The sequence below is a fragment of the Calidris pugnax genome, unplaced genomic scaffold (assembly GCF_001431845.1).
Source record: "Calidris pugnax isolate Ruff unplaced genomic scaffold, ASM143184v1 scaffold44, whole genome shotgun sequence".
In the NCBI taxonomy this organism is placed as follows: Eukaryota; Metazoa; Chordata; class Aves; order Charadriiformes; family Scolopacidae; genus Calidris; species Calidris pugnax.
This window is the reverse complement of record NW_015094506.1, coordinates 1,691,291-1,704,789: the sequence shown is the minus strand read 5'-3', so window position 1 is coordinate 1,704,789 and position 13,499 is coordinate 1,691,291. Positions and strand designations below refer to the sequence as shown.

At 36.9% G+C, this 13,499-nt stretch overlaps 1 protein-coding gene across 1 annotated transcript in view; it reads left to right on the top strand.

The window, feature by feature from the left end:
• LARGE (like-glycosyltransferase) overlaps positions 1–13,499 on the top strand; it is a 281,053-nt gene that overhangs the window by 74,486 nt on the left and 193,068 nt on the right. Inside the window, exon 3 of the mRNA XM_014963960.1 lies at positions 10,752–10,938. Within this exon, the coding sequence (XP_014819446.1) occupies positions 10,833–10,938 (106 nt within the window). The 5' untranslated portion in view covers positions 10,752–10,832. The remainder of the gene's footprint in view (positions 1–10,751; positions 10,939–13,499) is intronic.

The following is a 13,499-nucleotide window of genomic DNA, read 5'->3' as shown; positions in this document are numbered from 1 at the left end:
TGAAAAATTAGTTAATATAATCTTAGCAGTAAAGAAAACTTGTCCGACCAACATGTATCCTCATAGCTATAGGTGAATCTTTGAAAAACAGTGTTATGTAATTTGTTGTCAAAATAAACCAATCTGTGTGAATCACTATAGCTGATGATAATGTGGTAGATTTTTGGTAATACTATGGACTACTTTTGTTGTCCTTCAAATAACTGCATTATGTCCTATATTTTTGTATCTCCTAGCAACAGAAAAAAAGTTTTTAAAAGTTATATTTTTAGAAGTGTGCTAGAATTGTTTTTACAATCATTATATTTTCATGCTGTCTTGGTTACAGTTCCTGATAAGCAACTGAGAAAATTCTTCTACATAAAATGCAGCGTTGTATAGTGATTATTGCTCTCTGTTGCAATACATATCGAGATATATCTTATCTTGCTGGTGAATCATTGGTCTTGGGGTCAGTATCATGATCCCAATCTCTGTACTGGTATAGCTGAATTGACCCCTTTTAGTTTATGATCATTATATCTGCTGTGTACCTGCAGTTTACATGGCCTGTAGATTCTAAATATTGTGCCCCATATGGTTATGATAAAAAATAATGCTTATTATGCAGGAACAGGGTAGACCATCTGTAGATAACAAAACAGACATTATAGCAATGACATTTATACTGCCAAAGGCATTGCCTCCAGAGAGCACATGCTGAACTGCAGGCCAAGAGGTGCAGAAGGGCTGTCATTGACAGCACTTAGCCCCTGTAGAGCAGACTGCCTTCATCCACGGTGCACAACATGCTTTGCTTAGATCTCCTTTGAGTTCCAAGACATTGTTATTTCTCTTTTTACAGAAACACTGCCACAGTTCACCCAAGTCATGACATGATGCAAAGGGTATATGTTGTCTGTCTTGAGGCATTGCGTGATAGCAGTGCCTGAAGGCAGCAAACCTCCTGAGGCAGTGCTGGGGAATTGTTATAGCACTGAGGGAGCAATCTCATCCATGCTGTCTGTAGGGAATGGTCCCGGTCATGAATCTGCATCAAAACTTCTACCGATTCCATGTCAGAAAGGCCTAGCTGGCTCATTCTGAGAGAAAGCTCAGGAGCCAAGAGATGCATGGAAAACCATAGTAGATCTGGAACAAGGAAGGGAGCAAAGTTATTGAATGGTGTTGGTAGACATAGGGTTATTTTAACTACAGCTCATTGTTTGGACTAGCTTTGCTTTAAAATATATTTCAAATGTATTATTTTGGCTTTGGTATCAGTTGAAGCTATATATGTGTGTTTGTATTAAGATATATTTAAGGATCTTTTAGTTTTAAACTATTATTAAGATCTAATATGTAGAATTATTGCAGAAATAAGTCTTCAGTATAGAAAGCTCAGGTGTCTTTCGGAATTCCATGTAAAGGTATGAATGTTCATAATATGACTCCCAGTTATTCCTACTTGATTATCTCTCTCTGCTGAAGTACTTCCATCAAGTTGGCAACAGTCTCAGACAAGGGAGTGAGGAACTCCCTCACCTTATTTCTTCTCTGAGACTCTTACCAGCCTTTGTCCTACTCTCAGAAGACCCACTGTTGAAGTTACTAGAGGTTAGCTTTACTTCTGCTCAGGATTTATATTCCTGATTGTCGGTACAACACAGAGTCAAACTGACTTAAAAGATACTAGGATGTAGAAGCAGAGTTAGGAGAGACAGTGAGAGGTGTTCTTTCCTCTCTTTCCCTCCTCTCATCTCAAACACCAACCAGTGCAAAGCATGCTCTTATGTTATATGACATGTCCATGACTGCGCAGTCCTCTACATCCTTTGATGATCCTCAGCATCATCATTATCCTCTTTTCCTTTTGTCAGAAAAGATCTGGCAACTTCCTCTCCACCCCAAAAATGATAAATTATAATCAAATTTAAAGTGGAAGTGTTAATTATGTGCACTTGAATAAGGTCATTCTTTTCAGAGTATTCAGTTTCTTTACAAGGGACTTGCTAAATATTTTATATTTATTATTTCTGCACCTTTATCTAATTGCAGCATTATAGGAACTTCCGAGAACAATGATGATGATAATGAGATCAGTAAGAGATTACAAAGACTGAAGTTCTCATGCACAGGAACAATGAAATGTTAAGTGAAAATCACTATAATTTGAGGAAATGTGGGGAGAGAACATAAAAACCCTTAGCCCACTGCCCTTTTTCTCTAGGCAGACAACCCTCCCTCAGATGACAGTTTTTAAATGAAGAGTAAAGAACTATCCAAATTGCAGTTTGCATTGAAAGAACAGCATTCAACCTGCTCTGAGCAGAGGATTGGGCTAGATGACCTCCAGAGGTCCTTTCCAACCTAGACTCTTCTGTGATTCTATGATTCTATTGAAATGCTAACTCCACACATGGAAAATTTGAATTCTTTAGTAAGTGCTTTTGTCAGTGTCTCCTCTTGAGGCTAGTTTCTACAGCTTTGTTCAGCTTTGATAACACCTTTCATACTCCTTTTGTAATTGCATTAAACTCGCATGCCATTCTTGTCTAATACCCACATTAATCTGTGTAGTGCCAAATAAGAAGCCATGAGAAATCTGTATTTATAAATTCCAGTTTATCAAGCCCTCTTCTGCTGTTCCAATGTTCAAGAATAGTCCTGTATGAAATAACATAAATCCACAGCTGCCTTCAGTGCCTGACACCAAATTATTCTGCAAGAGCTTTGTTTCTATGTCAGTAAAAAACAGGGGGAAGCACCTTTCCCATCAGCTTGTAGAGAACTCACTCAGCCCTGGGAAAGCCTAGGGAAATGGGTAGTCCTAGTAGCCTGTCTGGATGGTATAATATTTAAGAACAAATAAATATTGGGCCTTGACACACAAGGATTTCAGCAGGAAACTTACTTTAAAAGTAACTCACAACTTATGGTGCTTTTTACATTTTGTAGTTGCATCAAAGAGCTGTTGAGACTGCATAATGTGGTTAGTAAAGCAGTACTGTAATTGTAGCAAAAGATCTGTCTTCTGTATCCCATCATGGCAAGATATATATATTACTTTTTTTACCTATTTGCTGATTTGTTGAGTGTTCAAATTTGAAATTCCCAGCAATTCTTGGAATTTTCATTACATCACTCATTTAAATTTGACAGAAATATTTGTGGGTTTAGTAATATTTAAGCAATGTGTAGTAATGAGGTGAGAACTTTAGTGCTATTATAAGAAATTCAACTTTTTGTCCATTAATTATGAGAGACTTTGTCCATATTTGTTGTGAACTGATGCAGGTTGAATTGACCTTAGTGAAGTTATATTGATTTATACTAGCTAAAAGTTCAACCTAGGATTCTTTGCGTTTTTCATATAATTGTTTATGCACATTATTATTCATGCATAGTGGGGTAGATGGTAGTTGGAATTTTTGATTTTTAAATTGAATGGCCACTATATATTTTGTGACTGGGTACAAAATTGTAAAATTATGGAATCGTAGAATTCAGTTTCTTGCTAGCCCAATCCACTACTTTTCCATTTGTTGGTAGGTTTTCTTCTCAGTTCCCATTACTCACAATTAAATTTCTCACCAGTTTTGCCCCAACCTATTGGAATAAACACTTTTGCCCCATATGGTCAGGTGGATCCTGTCTTTTGTTAGCAGTCTTCAATTCTCAGAGAGGGTTCCATGGTTGTAAAATCAAAATCTCTCTTGTTAATACCAGACACACACCAATTTTTGACCCACAGGATCCATACAGTCCTCAGCTCCTTCCTCCTCACTGTTAGGATTGAGCAGAGCGCCACCTGGGTCCCTTTCTTACTCCTTTTTTTTTTTTAATGTAATACAAGTATTTTAGAGCAATTTGTAAGTACGATGCCAACTTCTATTTCCATCTGACAAGTAAGTAGCTGCTGTAAGCATATTACAAATCCCCATGTAAAACTAACTTGTAGTTTGAGATCTATGCAGTAAAATAAAATAAATAAATAAAATGATTTTTTTTTTTTTTTAAATAATGGGACTTTGCTTCATAGAGGAACGTGAATTCTTTTGTCAGGGAGGAAAACTTCAAGCAATAATTGTTTTCTCCTGGGCAAAGGTTTCTTATGAATCTTTAATCCATTTCTGTGTTAGAGCAGCTTTGTACATAGAGGATTCTAATGAAGGTAAGCACTGCTTTTGAATAAGCATTCAAGAACTTTAGAGAAGCCAAGTATTAGCATCAAAATTCTAGAGAGGTGTTATGTATGTTTCACGTAGTGCCATACTTCAGATTTAAAGACCATTTTGTTTTCTATGTGGTTGCATGCACACAATATATAAGAAAAGGAAAAAATGAATGCACAAACCCATAACTCTCCAGCATTTGATTACAAAGGAGAATGGTGCCCTGGTATAGACTCAGGGAGAGCAATGATGCAGCAACATACTGATGTTTTCTTCCAGCGAAGAACACGTAGCATGTAACTTTTCCCTCCTGCTATTATATCAGGTGAAGAGGTCTGGATTTGGAAAGATGTGAAGCTTTTTCCTTTTTTTAAGCCTGAAATTCAGATATTCAGATATGTAATATCTGTGATATCACAGATATGCTGTGGTGTGAGTGTAAACCATGATTGTGGAGCAAAATTGCTTTACTATTGAAAGATTCTCTATCATAGTTATTGATGATGCTTTCCCATGATCTGTAGTATGTTTATAATTCAATGATATTAGGATCTCAAATTCTAAGGTATACTTAGTATGTACATATAGTAACTGGTTAGATTCCTGCCATATACAAACCAAGTAAGACTCATTTCATTTTCTTTGAACTGTGCCAAGTCCTGAGATAAATTGGGGAGTTGGGAAATACTGGTGCTGTATGCCCACACAGATGGAGGGGCTAGAGTGAAGCAGAGTTTGGAGAACTCATTGGAAAATGAGGTCAGTAGCTGCTTTGAAAATAAGTATCATTCTTGGGTTGCAAATGAAATGTGAATAGCAGGCAAGATTGATCTTTCTCTAATGATTGTATTTTGTTGCTGCAGTCTCTTCTCAGCTGATAGGTCCCCTCCTCCCCTGCCCCCGTATTAACAGTGACATTTTAGTGGAGGCTTAGGAAGAGATTCTTATCCTGTTGATCTTAAATTGTGTTATTCCTTGGTGATAATTTTTAAAGTTGTAGGTTTTCCTTTTGAGCAGTCTAGGCTTGAATGCAAAAAAAGGAATTCCATTAAAAATGCATTTATAAATATATGTGCATACATATAAAGGAATACATAGAAATGAAAACGGAAAAATATGAAAGCATTTTATTTTTTCACTTCTCTCCATCTGTGGCTACTGTCAGGATAGAACCCCATTCCTGTGGTGGTGTTGCTTACAGCTGGAACTTCTAGAAAACTTTGATTAACAGGACAGTAATAGAATTTTCCTTGAGCCACAGCACATACTGAGTGAAGATATAAAAGGAGGTGTCAATCCTGTGCGCCCTCGAAGCAGTTAGCACAGTTCCAAGGCAGAACTCATTTGTGCTGTCAACTTATTGGCTATTTTCTCTCTTACAGATAGGACTATTTTCTTGTAACTAGTTGAGGAAGAGTAAATTTGGTTGCAGTTGGAAACTCTGCTGTAATCTGCTCCTATAAAGTGGCTTCACAGAACTTCTGAGGTGGTTGCTGAGGCTAACTTTGTTTCAAATCCTTATTTAAAGTCACAGTACCATAGGATTAAGAAGTCTGATTTGGGGGAAGATCTCCAATACCAAGAAAATTCAGAGTTTGGAAGCAAAGAGAGCCTTAGATTTGTTTCTGTAGCATGTTCTTCCATGTGGGAGAATAGGAGGAGGTTGATGAGAACAAAGATGACGTTTTCCTTCAAAATGCAATTTCTGTTCTAAGGACTTGAGTAGAGTATATTAGCAAAGGGATGTTTATTTAAATAAAGATTTACCATTGAATTCTTTAATCTTTTATTTCATAATGTTGGGTTTGTTCCACACCCTGTCTTTATGGTACCAAACTTTTCTCTAATATGACAAAAAATCTGTCATATGACAACCAACTTCCAAAATTGGAACACTGGCAAAGCTGCAAGTTAAAAAGCTGACTATCAAGGAGTAAATTCATTATAAGCCCATATTAGCAATATTTTAAAGAAAACCAGAAAAATACTGCCTAAGATACTGCTTTCTTTTAGGTTATTTATATTTTGAGACTGGCAAAAAACTGAAAAATCTCTTGTCAGGGACGGATGCTACATTGACACAGAGCCAAGGGAAAAGCTTTACAGTAGAAATTGTTCATTGAGTCTGTGACTGCAAGTGTGGAAAAGCAGAAAGAATTAGATAACATTAATTCAAGAAACACAGCAAAGCCAACTCACAGGATTGGTGTACAAACAGCTTTAACTGTATATATTCGTTTCAGTGGCTCTGAAAACAACTGGAAGATTACTGGGATAAGATTAACTGTAACAAATGCAAGGAAATGTATGAAGCAGTTGGAAAAGCTTTTTATAGTAGAGCAGTTAAATCTAGTTAATTGTGTTTGATTTTTGTTTTCATAATTACTTCCATTGTTCCACTGAACTCCTGCTGAATGTCCGACATAGTCGAGCTGTCATGCCGTAATTAAAAAAATAAACGAATAGCAACTGAATACCAATGTGATTAGTGTTGGGTTACGTGATTTAATATATGTGCTGCTCGTACTGGTTGAGAGCTGCTTCACGCTTAGCTGAGGAGATAATCCTTGATATTAAACAAAGCAAGCGCTCTGACAAGGTAGTGTAGATAGGGAAAGCATTTGACTGTATGTGAAGGTAACGGAAGTCATTCCATTCTCTGTTGCCAAGTAGTAAGAAGGTCACGAGTAAGTCTTTGTAATGAGAAACCCGATTCATTTTAATTGCCACAGTGACCCCTCACACAGGCATTGTCCAAGTTAGTAGCCTTTTATTGCGCCATTAGCAGTAATCAAGGATGTGCTGGCCTGAGGTTGCTGCATTAATGTCTGGTGATCTGTGCATGTGCAGTAGATTTTATAAGTCTTTAACTGGGTGTACTGTAGAAGTGTAGAGCATCTGACTTAATGACTGTAAGACATACATGCATTATGCACATATAGCTAACTTCTGTGGATATTGCTTATTTAATCAGATTTCTAAAATATATGGTGTTCTTGGAGCACGTTCAATACATTAAAAATTGAAGATGAAGGTAGAAGACTATCCTGAAAAGCATGCACCTTCTCTGTATCTGTGGCACAGGCAGAAAATCTGATTGCATCTGGGGGAGTGAAGCTGAGACCATGTTTCAAACTGTACAGCCCTTACCAGAAACTCTCCCAACTGTTCCCTTTCACTCTAATTTTACTCTCTCCTGCTTTAGCATAAACCCAACAAAGGTGGGTAAAGTTGCAGATGCTCATGGTGGCTCAGTTAGTTGTATCTGAAAATACTGACACTGGGCAATAGATTAAGAGGAGCCACTGACTAATTTTTCATTGGAGTATCACATCTACATCCTGTGCTTAAATTGGCCAGTTACTTCCTCATTGTTTTTTTTTCTTCCAACATATTTCATGTTATGTATTTCTGAGTATAGGTGTTTAGTTAGCACAGCTGTTAAGACTCAATGCTATCAGGAGGAACGCTCATCGGTTTGTGAAAATGAGGTGAAGCATCTTATAGTGTTTGCTATTACTGAAAAGATGGATATAGGTAGCAATGCCACATCCAAAGTAGCTTCATTTTTAGCTTGTACCATGAAACTGCTTTCTAAGACCTTATAGGCAGGTGACAGTCTGATTCAGCAGGACTATGGCTTGAGGTGCAATGGATCCTGTAGAAGTCTGAAAGGCGATGGGCAGCTTGTATGGCAGAAGTGTGCACAGCGCTCCCCTGTTCTGTGCCCAGCCCTTGCTCCTATATCAGTTGCTCTCCTTTCATGACGGATATCAATTTGGCATCTGTTAAATTGAAAGAAAAACCAAGTCAAAGAACTGCAATATCTTCTTTCAGTTTATTTGATGATGATATGTTAGGTAAAATTCTTTACAAGTAAAACCAGTAACGAATACATGATTGAGTCCAGAGTTTTTCCTTTAAGCTATGAATCTTCATTACCATTCATGTACCTTTTATATAATTGCTTGTGTAGGGTTTGCACACGATGCATTGTTTACCTTGGAAAAAAAATACTCAGCTAGTGTGGTGATTTTATGCCCTTAAAATGAATATTTAAGACTCAAGGGAAGGTATTCACAACTTTGAGGAGGTGGGGAGATAGTAGAATCTTCCTTTAAAATAGTTTATGGCTCTTTTCTGTTTTAAAGCACCATTAAAAGAAATATCTCAACTTTTCCTAGGGTCATCCATCACAAGCTGACTTGTCTGTCTAGGGTTTTCCCAAATGTCTTCCTAGTTAGATAAAAGATGTGCATGAATGTGCAGAATGATTTTGCTGTTTTGTCTGACTGATGACAGTTTGTAGAAAACTGAATTTGCCGCATTCCTAGCATTCCTTTGTAGCTGAATTGGGAGTTCAATGTTGCTCCTTATACTTTCTTAATTTTTAGGGTACTTTACATTCATGGGGCAGAAAAGTGGGATTTCATCCTCCATGTTGACCTATTCAGAAACTTAACTTGCATGGATATTTAAAAGAATATATAGGAAAAAATGAATTATTTCTTAAATACACAGCCCCAGGATGAATTAATCCACTACCAGCACTATAACCCCAAACTTCAGAGTCTGTACGTCATTATCCCAAAAACTTGTATCAGTGTACTTGTAACAGCATGATTTCAGAAACACATAGACCATTACTTCGCTATCTGTGGGTTTTACAGGTATCATTAGTAGGAGCAGTATGTATGCAGTGCACGTTGCATTACAAGGTGTCGTTATTGGAGAATTAGTGAGTTTGTTTTTTCAAGGATTCATTTTTCCATGCACAGATTGATATCAGTGGTGCACGCCATGATGTTACAGGAAAAAAATAATAACACTCTTACTTAAAGGAAGTGATTCTGTGCACTTTGCAATATACACACATATAGCAAGTGTAAAATACGTAAGCCAGGAGAATTATCTGTGGTTTTCAAGTAAGCATGTAAAGGATTCCGTTCAGAATAGTTGTACAAGCTATGTGAGGTAAGGAAAAGAAATTAAATATAATTGTTACCCAAATACAGTCAATGAAGATAAGAGTTCTCCAAAATTTATCTACCAAATGTGTGTCACTGTCTAACACACTGACTCTAATACCACAGTTCTTAATATTAAGTCTGTCCACATATTTTGTGCAAAATCTCTGTGGTGAGGCATTCATTGTGTTGAAAAGCTGACACAATGGAATGCTTTTTGTGCTGGCTTTAGACAAATTATAGTTCATTTTATCAGTTCCAAGGTCAGGATTACTATCATGGCTCTTAAACTCTAGTGTAGTAAAGTGGGCTCTATTGAACGTTCGAGGAACAGCTGTAAGTTTGCCTGATTACTGCAGGCAGGTATCTCCAGCAGGAGACTTCTTTGTCTGAACCTATTTCTCTTGTCTATAATTCTCATTTTTTGCTGTAATTTGATTTCAGAATTGACTTTCCCTGCAATATATGTGGAGTTGTAGAGTTCAGGCATATTTTCAAGGCACACAGTAGCCATTGTTAATGTCAGTGTAAAAATACTTTAATTGCTGATTTCAGTTCTAGTAGTAGTTTAAGCAAGGGCCAAAGGGCATGGTTATTAAACACCTTGTACTACTATAGTCTGTGTTTCTTTCCCTGTCATTCTTGTAGACCAATTTATTTATTTATTTATTTATTTTTAATTAGAAAATATAAGCCCTTTGACACAAAGCTTGAACTAGTTATACATGGACATAGTAGCTCCATTTCCTTCTCCAGCTTCTCTAGTCTAACACCAACTTTTCCTCCCTTTTCAAAAAAATCAGCAAAAGATGTGAAACATTATCTTTATGCCCTGCATGCCTGCACTAGTGTGGGAATATTAATTTTCCTGTGACTAAAAATGATTAGATTATTTTGCTATCTTGTCCTCTGTGAAATGCAGAACAATAATTTAATCAAATAAAGATTCTGTTGTTTTTTTTTTCTCATAAAAACAGTGGTACACTTCAGAATCCCTTTCTTTTCTCATTGCGTACAGTCTAAAGCTCCTGATATCCCCTTTTGGGCCTAAGGAAGCTTCCTTGCCCATTTTGCTCTTTCTCTTTCTCCTTTTTATATAGCAGTTCATCAGCATTGCTTTTTCATTAGCCAAGCGGGTCATTTTAATAACATCCCTCTGCCCCCAAACTTTACCTTTCAATTTTCAGTTCACCCTCTTGAGTTCATGACCATCTGCAGCTAGCTCATTGAATCACTGGTGTGACTTTTGCTCTTTGGGAGCAGGTGAAGAAATACGGGTGGCTTTCTCTTATCTGCTTATCAGGGGCACCAGCGCACAAAGGCATCAAAGAACCTAGAGTTTCTATAGTGTAAAAAGGGTGGCAAATAAAACAAATAAAGGTAATATCTCTTTATAAGATTAGATTAGTGTGTATTGAGGTGATATGATGTGTTTTATTGACTTACTGTCTTAGTCTGACTTCTAAAACTTGCTTTATTATTAAGTAGTCATGGATAATTTTGAAATTGCTTTGCAATTGCAGTAACCCTATTTTTAGCCTTGCTCTTTTAACTCTTTAGGAACATTGGCATCGTCTACCTTTCAGTAGAGAGATAAGCTGTTAAAATTTTTTTTTTCTTTTCTTTTCAGGGAGTAATATGTGGGAGGCTGTGGACTATTTGCTTCCGACATAGGAACAGCACTGGGTTGGGAATCTGCACTCCTGAGAGAATGCTGGGAATCTGCAGAGGGCGACGGAAATTCCTGGCTGCCTCTCTGACCGTCCTTGTTGTCCCAGCCATTACGTGGATTTATCTGTTTGCTGGGAGTTTTGAAGGTATGAGTGGAATATGGAATGGGAGTGGGGAACGCAGTGTTGAATGATTTGTATCAGGGCAGAGAAATGCAGATCAGACATTATTGATTTTATTTAAATAAATCTGATTTGACTTGCATAAGAAATAGTTCCCAAGGTGCAAATTTCAACAAAGGGCCTTCCTCATTGTGTTCTCACTGCTGAGGAGGAGGTAATTACTGGCCCTGGTTATTTGATTTTCCTCTTATCTTTGAAATTTAAAAAGTGCAACAAAAACACCCTACTCTACTCATTTCATCTCTGCTTTCTAGTTTTTAAAAGTTGATCTATCCTATACCCTGTAAGATTTTACTTTTAATTAAAATTAACATCTCATTTGAGATCTTCCTTTAATATTATTTAAAAGTGTTTTAAAAGGCAGTCGTTTGTATTCTGGGCACTCTTTACACAGCTCTTGTTGTTACGGACCTGCGTGTTACACTTTATGTGTGTGAATGATACAGGCCACTGAGCCCGATTTTGTGCCACAAAGCAGAAGTGTATCTAGCTATAAGAGCATGGAGGACGTACAGCACAAGTCAGGGAAATGTGTGTCTGCCGTGTTTCTTTGCATAGGTCATGGTCACTCAGCTGCAGGCTTTCTCCTGTCCAGTGGTCCCGTGTGCCGCTGCTCACCGGATCAGGGAACACACAGTGGTACTTAGTTTGTAGGATGTTGGACAGTGGTGGGACACTGCTCCATGTGCTGTAAGTGTAGCAGCAAAGAATTCTGTGAAATGTTTTGTGGGTTCCTGATTTGGTTATGTAAACACCTACACGGCCAAAACCTGCAAACTTGTGAGGCTCTTCTCTTGCCTTTGTGTGAAGATTATTAGTTCTGGCCACTGCCTCTATGCTTACTGTGCTAGAAGGCTGGACATCGAAAAACAATGAATACCTGTATAAAATCTCTTTAGGTAAAATCAGTTTGAATCCATATCCATCTGAGTGGCAATGGGTTGCTGTAGCTGGAATATCTTGCTGTCCTCTTCTTTCTTCAGGTGGAGATCCTCAAGTTTGTAGGTACATGACTTGTAGCTATATAACGAGCATTTTTTATAATCAGGCTTGGAATAACCACTACTTTGCCTTTAAAATTGTCTATCTGATGAACTTTTTTCCTGGCATTAAAGGAGATCAGCAGTGATATTAGATGAAGTTAAAAGATGCTACATCTCCTATTTTTTGTTACTTAGTAGCTTGCTTTTTTTTTTCTTTTTTTGAGATGGAGCGTTTTATGTTTGGCAATAGGTGTGTTATTTTGGCAAGAGTGAAAAAAGCCTTTGTAGTTATCTTAGCATGAGAAAAGGTGTTTCAGCCTTTAAAAACTATTCAAACACTAGTTTACAGTCTCATAATTTAAAAAAGATATTGTTTAAAATGTAAAGCTTCTTTCATGTAACCATGGCTGACAAATTTGTGCTTTGTTTCAAAACAAAATTGGATTCCAAGTTACAAGTAAGAACGTGTAAAGATTTTCAGTGTGTATTACATCCATTTCTGAACAAGCTACATGCCAGCTACAAATATTTGCTTATGCAAATTTATTTGGTTATTTAAAATTCTGCCTTAACGGGCAGTAGCTCTATGAGCTTATTCTAGAATGAAACACTTATGGGATTCATGTTAAATTGAAAATATAAGGGGTGCTGGCTGCATACTTGAAAACTAATGATCTGGCAGGCAGAACAGTACTGATTTTGTTTGATTTTTAAAAGCTGAGCAAATGTAGGTCTCACCTTTTTGCTTTTAGAAGAATATTATGCTGCCTTGTCGTAATGACTATTTTAATTGTGTCCACAATTGATAATGGCATGCTGCTTTAAATTCCTGTGCATGTAGAATCCTTTGTTTTTACAGAGAGCTCAATACAAATCTTGAAATTTGCTGCTACATGGTATTTGAAGTGACTTAAAGCTCTCAGTGTGAATTAATCTTAAATGCAAACTAGGGAGAAAAGCCCATTACCTATTAAAAAGCCTTGCACTGGAAAAGGACTGGAAATTATATACACTCTTTCTGTTATTTTTCTGTATTTTTTTCTTTTTTTTTTTAAATTTTTGGATGGGGCATGATTTAACCTTTGTTGTTTAAAAACTAAGATCAGTTAAATATTTATGTATCCAAATAACAGCTATCCTTTTGCTTAACTTGTAGGTATGATGGGCAGAGAGTTAAAGCTGCTTTGTCATTTTATCTGGATTCTTGTTTTGTACTCCACTATAGCTATACAATTTATTTACATTTTCAGCTCTCTGTGTATGCTTGAGTAAAAAAAGTCCCACAACAGCATTGTGCCTTGATTTGAAATCAGCAGGAGTGGAGAGTCCTCTCTGTCTTCTGGCACTAGTTTCTTTGGTTAATCACAGGAGGTGATAGAAGTTTTATTTTTAGTTCATTTGGTTTTAGATTCTTGTTTTCTTCTTAAACTTTTATCCACTAAATTAAAGAAATTGTCAGTACCTGGTATCTTCATCATCAAATCACCTCTCAGTCTTTTTTTAACTAAGGTAAAAAGGTTGAGCTAGCTGAGTTGTCATAGC